The following is a 10,401-nucleotide window of genomic DNA, read 5'->3' on the forward strand; positions in this document are numbered from 1 at the left end:
CGATGTGATGTATGCGTATTTTGAGCATCAAAACCATAATCGCCTCCAAGTGATCGCAGTGAGGTTGAAGACGAATGGAATCTTAGCATTTGCAGGTATGCGGAGTGATATATTTATAAACATTGTGCCCTATTACCAGCTACTGTACCAGTAAGGACATATAGATTAATTATTGAGAATTAAATTGTAAATCTCCGATGGATGCAGTTGATAAAGTCCATTGTATAGTAGTAACGCGATGACATGGATGAGCCATCGAGGTATAATGAATGATTACATTATTGTACGATATGGAAAGTGTGCTGTAGAGATTGCTTAGTAATGGATTACCCAACTATAATCCTACTGAATGATGAGTCTATGCTCCTACTAAATTATGAGTTTATGCTGGTACAAATGATCAAATTCTACTAAAATTACAAATAAATTTATTTGCTCGCATTGCCCCTATCTAGTAGAGTGGGCATTATGGATACAGCGTAGGTAGGTGATAAAATAGGCTTTTAAAGTGATCGATGATTTTGTAGCGAGAATTTTACTTTGGGTCCATAAGAATAAAAGAATATACCAGAAAATGGAGTATAGACTTACGTATGTCGTATACTATGCACGTTCATTGAAAATCGAACAACGGCTACACTCTCAATATTGTGTCCATACTGTATAGCGATTGCATGCCTGCTGTTTGATGAAACAAACAATTTAGCATTGTTGGCTGTAAGAAAGTATAGGCTGAAACTGATTAATATTAATACATGAATACATTGCATGAATATTCTTGAAGAGCTATCAATCATTATGTCCACTATTGGTATCTGCTTTTAGGTTTTGAGCTATCAACAGATAGTTCATGACGAACTTACCACCGAGAGTTACTAGTAGCACAAACCCTAAATGCTTATGTAGAACATTATTCCTGTACGACGTACAGGAAAGTAAAGAGTGAGGAGTGTTTATCAAAGGTCGTCTGGAAATGTCAACATTCAATACTAGAGTCATATCAAATCTTTATCTTAGACACCTGTTAATGAAAGAGATAACTTTCTAATATTGTAGTCCTTTCTCAAATCAGATGTAAATCAATAGATAAATTCACGATGCAATACTGAAAATTAGTTTGCTTTGGATACAGTGTGTAGTGCGCACCATAATTATAGAGTATACAGTGGCGTCAATTGCATAGGCTATGATATCATGTTTCATGACCTAATTTATTATTTCAATAATATCATTATAGGCCCTGGTCATACATTTATTGCATTCACTGTAATTTCCCATATTGATCTATACGAATTACGAAAGAAGTTGCAAAATTTTAATATTGGCCCTCTAGAGTGCATTTAGTAATTGAAAAGTTAATCATGCATCCACCGTTAGCTGCTCACTTACATGAAAAGAAATGTCAACTTATTATCCAGCAATTAAGTGATTGCCATGTAGAGGTAATCCGAACCTTATTGTAAATGATGTAGATTGTTTGCTTTACTTGCTGTTTTTAGGAAATGAGCTCATAGGTACTATTTAAAAGGTGTAAATAAACAACCTGCGTACTTTTATTCAATTTTATCCTTATCATAGCATCCAGTAGCAAAATTCCTTGGTAAATGCAACGATATAAAACTAGCATTGAATGCGTGTCTACAAGAAGAGGTAATGTACTGCATACGTTTCTTCTGCTATAGTACATCGCATATCCCTGTTGTATCATAAAATGAATCAGCTTTAATTGCACGAGTGTGCTCTACAGTTCAGCATAATTTTCAATATTTCAAATCATATCGTTTGTTCTGATGCACAGCTGTGTATCTAGCTATACAAGATTTAAATTAACTGATGATTGATTCAATTTATTCCTTGTGATAGTACGAGAGTAGACGTCGACTCAATCATGAAGAAGCTAAAAAGAGAAGAGAGAAATGGCTAAACTCAAGTGACTCTCTATAGGGTTAAAAACATAATATTGTATAATAAATAGATATAATTACAATTATTGGACAATTGAAATCTAAGTTGATTGAATTTATGAAATCTTTTGTGCCTATGAAATCAATTACTGTACATCTGAGTACGTGGATAACTGTAGAAGATGTTAATACCGAATAATAAAACGAATTATAAGTTCGTATATCATTTTAAGTTACAGCAACATGATTACGTTGATTTTTATGCGTGTAAAGATGAGATATGGCAATAACACCTAGCAGAATTAGCTACCATAGTCTTGTATGAATTACAACTAAAATCCATGTACTGTGTGTGGATGTACCCAGACGATAGCCAGCAAGCAAGTATGCAAGCATGCTGAATCCATATACAGTATACAGTAAAAGATATCACCATTTATAATTTGGAGTATTTCAGCTTTAGAAAAAGTCGGTCGATTCAGAATCGACTGTCTGCGTCCATACCGGAGTGTTTGGCACAATTTGTTGACAAAATGATGCCAAATGTCTGTCCGTCCAAATGGTATTTCTAAACGAGTCTATACAGTACCCTATAAGGTGTAAAACGGATGTCGTCTAAAATGTCTACGCCACAGTGTAAACGACATCTAACCTATGACATCTGTTTTCACCATCAGTAAAAGGACTCTGTTACACATGCAGGGACGACTGTCTACTATACTGTACTGTATATTTATTTACAGTTGGAATAAATGACGCTACATTCAGTTTTATTTTAACTAATGGCACCATAATGTACTGATCAGCTTCGAATTAATTAATAGTTTAGTTTGTTCATCGGCAATGCATGTGTTATACTGTACTACTACTTTATTTTAATTTGAGAGTGCGGTACAAATTCAGTAGTAAACAATCGACATTAGTATAGTGTACATATAGTACTGTACAGTACTATAGCGTACCGTATTGACTATACTACCAGTATGGAACGATACTGCAATACGCTACTCCGAACTGCGCATGAGACGCTTCAAAATTTTAGGCGGGAGAACGATGAGTTTATTGTTGATAGCTCTAAGTTGATATAACTAAAACTGCTCCATATTATCACCCAATACAAGAGAATTTTACTTCAGAAGGACAATCTGCAGAAACAGATATACCGAACTGATCCATTTTCTATCCTTACACAAATTTATTTTACATTACTCTACTAGCGTTACTAATTTTCAATAATTTCAATATTATATCGTGCATATGCGAGTACATCAAGTTTTCTTCAAGTGACGCTAAATACTGTTGAAAGAGCACAGAAAATGGGTTAAAAGTTTAGACTATTCAACAGTTTAGCTAATTCGAATACAATGCAGAGTCTACATTTATATTCTACAGGTTTCACAAAGTTTTATATCGCACGCATACTATTTGCAAACAAAATATGCCGTCTAATCCGTATACAGTACGTCGCTCAAAATGCTCAGAAACCAGATTATACTATAGTAAATGGAGTCATTCGCACTGATTGATTCTAGATGTTAATACGGATAGCGATATCGGTATTCAATGTTTTACAAACTATTCGAACAGTAGGCAATAGTTCTACTGATCCGGAAAAAAATAGAAAGTTAAAAAACTGCATACTATATAAGGTAATTTTGCAACGGCATGCCCAATTTATCGAATAAATTGACTTTCGATAAAAATGTGGCTTTGAAAAAAGCCGTTGTGGAAAAAGAATTTAGATAATGTTAAGAAGTGATGGAAGTAAATAGGTGTTGATAATTTATTTCTTGGCGGTCTTTTTAGGCTTGACAACCTTCTTGGCGGGTTTAGCCTTTGACTTCTTAGCCTTGTCCTTCTTGGTGGTAGTCTTTTTAGGAGTGGATTTCTTGGTTGTAGGCTTCTTGGCAGCTTTCTTGGCTGGCTTCTTGTCTTTCTTAGCAGCTGGTTTCTTTGCCGCTTTCTTAGGTGAAGCAGCCTTCTTGGTTTTAGGCTTGGTCTTTTTGGCGGGTTTCTTGGCTGCAGGCTTCTTCTTAACGACCTTCTTCTTTTTGGGTTTTTCAACCTTCTTGACTAATTTGAAGGATCCACTAGCACCTAATCCCTTGGTGTGGATTAAAGTACCACTGGTAACACCTCGCTTTAAAGCAAGCTTGATGTGAGTTGAAGCACTTGTTTCAGAGATTTTATAATTGGCAGTGATCCATTTGGAGATGGCTTGACGAGAAGAGCCACTACGTTCATTAAGAGCGCGGATGGCTGCTGAAATCATCTCAATATACTTGGGATGGGCTGGTGCAACCTTAGGCTTGCTTACCTTCTTGGCTGGGGCAGCTGCGGCTTGGTCGGAACTCATAGTGAAATAACTTTCTTGTTACTGAGAGTGCGCTTGACGACAAATAAGTAACTAAGTGATCGGGTTGGTGTGCACGCCTTTATATAGCCAACATGCGGACCTAATCGGAGGCAGTGTTGTTGAGGGTGTGGATCATTCATCCTTAGAGCATCATGGCGTCAGGTTTGTGCTTCTTCTTCGTGCGGCGATCATGATTTTAATCGTTTTAATTTGATAGAATGATGCTAGTTTTAGGTTAAAATATGCAATGGATGCTATTGTTTTGCATTGTAGGTTATTTTATAATTTACTGATTAGAATTGGCAATTTATTCATTAATTTAACTTTACATCGTCGGTCTCCATCATGGAAATTTTTGTTATAAATGTCGATTATTTCCTAAAATGACTCTACCTTGGCCAAAGTGGCATAGGAACAAGTTAGCACACCTCTTATATCGATATTGGCAAGGATAACTTGAGGTCAATTCAACTGGATGCTAAATTAAAATTGATAATTCTGATACCAACAAACACATGTCCGGTTACCAATGGCTACCTTCCCACTGGTAACGACGTCCTCCTTCGCTCGATTTCATTTTCATCATGGACGCTTTCTCCTGTCCAATGGATAGCTCTATGGGCTATCTAAGGTTAGCAATAATCATTTTATCCATGTACAACGTATCCTAATGAAAGAAATGGCAAAATAGTCAAATTAAAGAGTCTATTTCCATTCAGTCTAATTCATCACATAACATGGCAATTCTAGCGAGGATGGATGGACGGTAGGTTTGCCTTCAGGTTAGAACACAATTTAAAATGGCAATTAATCTTGTCCAATTTTACTTTTTATGACTTATTATGCTTTCAAATGCAACTTTGCATGATTGGTTATCCTATCAATCCATTAAAATGTTGTAATGAGTGAAATTTAGCAATCGATTTCATCAAAACATTTGTATGGTACAAGCTTGGAAAATCGACGCATCTATTGTCACAATCGTCCAAGGTGCAAATCCTGACCAATTGAACCTTCGCTCAAAATGCTATCCTCTATAGTATTTTCATGCCATAAAGGCTACAAAATTGCGATATTCAATCATATTATGCTCGATAATGATGTAGTTTCATTATTTCATCTCATTCTAGCTAAAGAAGGAGTTGGAAATAGCTTAAATATGATTTTAATCGAATTTACCATGTCGAATCCAACTGCTGTTACGTCACGGATGCATTGATGCATCAAGCCTTGACAATAATAATGGATGATCAACAAGGCGAAATGAGAGTCTCTTAATTCCCGTTATGATTTATTTTGCCCTTAAATAGGATTTTATCTTTCTCCCTTTTATCCTGCTATAGTAGAATTCTTATAGGATTATTTTGGGGGGAGGTTTATCGTCATTTTCAGCTACATTTCCAACAAATTGGCTAATTTCAATTTTTTCAAACTGCCCCAAAATTCATTGTTGTATTGTAACGCTATTTTTTCTCTGGTGGAAAAACGCAAGGCCCAAAGTTGACATACAACAGTCATCAATAGCATTGCTAAAATTACCTTATGCAGTAGTTCTCCATCTAAGAGTGGATCAACTGATAGTTAGTTGGCCCCTTGAAGTATTTTTATCATGTCTATTAGTAAGAAATGGGGTCATATTTTAAAGTAAACGCTCCATCGGTTAAGCCATGGGCGGATAACGTGAAAAAAAACTCGGTGACAAAACGACGCGTAACCAATCGCTTGGTGAGGAACAAAAGAGGGCAACCAAAAATGCTAGAAAGTAGAGAAAACTTTTTTAAAGTTAATCTACTTGATTGACCGAGTTGATAGGAAATTAATACTATCAATCATGATGATTTTTATCCAATTTCTGTTTTTTGGATGCTTTGATCAACCATTTTCTTCCATCATTGAATTGATACAGTGACCCTATGTGTTTTTTCGCCAGCGAAAAAAAAAGAAAAGTCTTTTTGTCTTGGGGCAATCGGATTTTTTCACGGCATCGACGTTCGATTTCATTTTGAATTAGAACTATTTCTTGCAATGGTTCAAGGGTAAAGAATTTATAATTTTAACAAGGATAAGAGAGTTGCAATGATCGAGTGATTATTTCAATCCATTCTTATTGAATAACTTGAAAAATAGCTGTAAGAATTTCCATACCTTCCGCAACGATTTTTTTGGGGTGGGGAAAAAGTGGGTGAGAATAAATTCACTTCGCGGTCAAATTTTGGAGGGAGATCGATATTTTTAGTGGAAATTTTGACTTCCTCTTGTTTAAATTATTATTTTCTTACGCAGTGGATGTACTATCATCTTGTCTATGCTCGAATTGTGTCAAAACTTTCCCTATCTATTTTTCGCCATACAACAACAATTTCGCTTTTAATAAAAAACACTTTTACGCTCGACTCCATTGTTACACACGTACTTTTATGTGCAACTATCGTCTTCTCTACGCTTGATGATATTGTCCAATAAATACTTCCTTGCTGAATATTGCTTGATAGATCAATAACTTAACTAAAATAGATTGCATTAGCTTACAAATGTGAACAAATTGGGAATAGCTTCACGAATACTAGACACTTTTTGTTGATAGCTAAACTTCGACACCACGACATTACCATAAGGAGTGACTACTACTACCGTTCTACTTGATATCATTTTAATTAAATTTTAAAATTATCATGTCTAAACATTGTATTTTACAATAATAAAAATTGAAATAAAAAACTATTAAAATATTCTTTCCTAATCGTCTCGCAATTACTGTTGATGAGTATGCATGATATCGTTTCATAGACATAAATTACGACAAGATTGGAGCTGTACTGTAGTAGATCATTCCCGTCTGCGATAGCTTTTGACTTTGCTGTGACTAATTTTAGCAATCGCATATTGTAATCTTGCCAAGTAGTTGATCTAGTCAAAGAATTGCGTTCCTGTAGGATAGGATTGCAATCTTTTACTACATGCATGCAAAATTACCTTGCTAACTGCAATCGAGTTATACGCCTTAATGAATTATAGACGTAAAAGTAGATGACTAACGGTAGGTAGAAAAATATGTTGGTTTGCATTTAATGCTCAACTGTTTCCTTACTGTCACAAAGCCGAGAAATGCTTTGAATACCTTATAATTTTCTCGACTTAGTAGCTCATAATTAACACATTTCAAATGGAAGCAGTAAAAGTAGTTGCAGGAAATAAGATGATAAACGTTTTCTTTATTCAATTGCTTACATAGCCATAACGAAATATCCCAAAACATCCTTCTTCGCCTACCATATATACACTAAAATTTTCTAAAACCATTGATCGATTCATCAAGGCCGTAACTGAAAACTATACCCAATACACAAACAAAAAATCTCCGGTATCATTCCAATTCGATAGTGAAGACTGAGAGGGAAAAAAGAGTTAAAAATTTCCGAACTAAACATAATTACAGTATTTGTAATGTCGTTTAATAACGAAGGTTGAATAGAATAACTTTAATTTTCTTGATATTTTTCTGCAAATGTTGGTTTGTAAGCCGATCGGATTGCCGTAAGAGTTGGATGGCAGACGATGAAATAAAATCGATAGCCAAATACAGTCATGTAACAACGAGTGATACATAAACTGGCATTCATGGCTACTGTGCAAGATAATAACATTAACCTAAATGCCACTAATAATTCAAATAAACATTAAACAAGATCTTTATCTTCTAAGTAACGATACTCGAAGGTAAAGCCTTCTTTCTTCCGTTGTTGCCACTTTTCAAAATCGAAATAAACGTAAGTTCCCTAAATTAAAGTTTTGATAACAATAAATTCATGTAGTGAGTACTACAATATGTATAATAATGTATATATATATACATTAGGCTGATGGAGTTATGAATAGCCTGTCATTTATAAGATTGAATGAACATTCCTCTAGTGTACAGTAAACAGAATGAAAGGCAATTCGATTAAAATAGTCTCTGTACCTGTTCGAATTCTTCTGTAATCTGCTTAGGCTCTTCGTGACGTTGAAACCACATCATGTACTTGGTATGAAATCTCCATGACAACTTTTTCAAAGCCTTAGCTGCTAAATACTGGGCTCTTGTTCCCTGCAATAGAATACCATGCATTATAATTTGCAAATAAAGCAAACTGAATAATATACTTCATTCTCGCTTAAATTAATGTACTAACTTCAAGATAGTAAAAGATAAAGAATAACGACTCTGGATGTAAGCGTTGAAAGTACTCAAAAGAATCTGAATGTGCAGGTGGATTTAGATAATGATACGCTGGGATTGGACATGGATTCTTTGGTAGGTATGTTCTACGAGTATAAGAATTTAGACATAGAGTCACAAATATTAATAAAGCCAGTAACCCCTTAAATCAAATAGTTACATATAAAGTGGCCAATTTTTTGAATCAAGATATGTTGCCACCATACCTAACACGGTGAGAGTCAATGGGTTGAGGAATATGATGATAAGCCGATTCTAACATTGCAAGTTGATAGCATTTCTCCTTATTTAAAGGTACAGGTCCAAGAGGAGCAACACCAAGTATAGGTTTCACACTGATATCCGGTAGCATTGAATCAGTTGAACTATCTTCATTAAGTTTTGCTGCACTTACTGGCAAAATACCTGCAATAAATGAAATAAAAGGCCCCAGTTCATCTATTAAAGCAAAAGTCGCAAGAGTTACGATAAGCATTCTACCATAGTTTACTTACTATTCTCTTGGCCAAAATCTAAAGGTACATGATTTGTTACTGATGGAGTTGAAGAGCGTGAATTGCTACTAGGTACAGTTGAATTACTTTCTTGTACAGCTTCAACCGCCTGTAAGATAATATAAATGTTCTATTAATCCCAAATTTATTGCATTATTAGTTTTGTTATGCTTCGATTTCCGTACCTCAAAAGCAGTTCCTTGAAGTTTTGTTACGGAAGCAACCGGTGACATAGAAGTCTGCGATAGTGTCGTAGCAGGTTGAGATAAACTCGAACTATTATTATTATTACTATTATTATCGCCAGGTATTCCAACTATTGAAGGCGATATCGCCGAGTTAGGAATCGAACCTACTCCAACATTAGAGGAACTCGTCGCACTAGCATAGCTATATACGTTAGTTCTGGTCGTTAAATTCTCTTCAGATAAATGACGTTGAGGTAGACTAGGTGATGGAGCTGGGGATGCAGAAACAGGTAATGGTGAAGAAGATTCCGACGTTTTGGTCGATTGCGAACTAGATATGGAAGGGCTATTTTGACCCTCTAAAAATTCTGCAGCATCTACAAAATCAGGATAGTTCTTGTCATATAGAATTCTGTATAGCATGCAGCATCAAAAGTATTCACGATGTAACAAGTCTATAATATTCGCACCGTAATTGACAGAACTATCTTGTTTTACACCCTGCTTTTTTGCTAATCCACCAGCAATTGTTGCATATCCTGTCATCCCGGTTGTTGAAGTCGCTATTGCGGATGTTACAGCACTTTTTGCGTTCGATTCAGAAACTGATGTACCTTTGCTACTAAATAATCCAAAATATAAAGCTCATTATAATGTTTTTCTACCTTAGAAAAGTCATGCAATCATGTAGCCAGTAATTATTGTATTATACCTTGATGACATGAGATCCTCGCCGTTACTTGAAAGTGGAGTAGAAGCTAGAATTTTGTCGGAAACAACAATTATATTATAATGAAGAGTCGCACAACCTTTCAGAGTCCTCCAACATTATCAGTAATAAGGACTGAGATATAATAGTTCATTTACCATTTGATTTTATCTCGCTTGTGCTTGTGATTGATGCTGTGGTTGTCACTGCTGAAATGATAGTCGTTGGAGTTGAGCTTGAAGGAGAAATGGTCGATTTCTGAGATGAACGTTGTCCACCGTTATCTTTCGAATTTCTTCCTTTTTTAGAACCAATCTTAGAAAAACATTAAAATGGACGGTACGGTATAAATAAATAAAAAAATATGATGACGTACATAACAATTATAATAATAAATTCATAGGTATTATATAAAATTTAACGACTACTTTAAAAGTAGAAAAATATGATTAAGTTTACATACATCGATAGGATCTGATTTGGCTGGTTTCTTCTTATCGTCTACATCGTACTGCAATAGAGTTGGAACGG

General features: G+C 35.1%; 2 protein-coding genes across 2 annotated transcripts; both read right to left on the bottom strand.

Annotated features, from left to right (window-relative positions):
* Positions 1-3,687: 3,687 nt before the first annotated feature.
* TRIADDRAFT_53828 (uncharacterized protein) lies at positions 3,688-4,260 on the bottom strand (the record flags this gene model as incomplete). Its single annotated transcript, XM_002110110.1, has 1 exon — positions 3,688-4,260. The coding sequence occupies one exon, from the start codon at positions 4,258-4,260 to the stop codon at positions 3,688-3,690; it is 573 nt and encodes a 190-aa protein (XP_002110146.1).
* Positions 4,261-7,937: 3,677 nt separating this feature from the next.
* Positions 7,938-8,831, bottom strand: TRIADDRAFT_21593 (uncharacterized protein; the record flags this gene model as incomplete). Its single annotated transcript, XM_002110111.1, has 4 exons — positions 7,938-8,036; positions 8,222-8,347; positions 8,433-8,565; positions 8,686-8,831. 4 exons carry the CDS (start codon positions 8,829-8,831, stop codon positions 7,938-7,940), a joined length of 504 nt encoding a protein of 167 aa, XP_002110147.1.
* Between the last annotated feature and the right edge of the window lie 1,570 nt (positions 8,832-10,401).

Source organism: Trichoplax adhaerens, genomic scaffold, assembly GCF_000150275.1.
Source record: "Trichoplax adhaerens TRIADscaffold_2 genomic scaffold, whole genome shotgun sequence".
Classification (NCBI taxonomy): domain Eukaryota; kingdom Metazoa; phylum Placozoa; class Uniplacotomia; order Trichoplacea; family Trichoplacidae; genus Trichoplax; species Trichoplax adhaerens.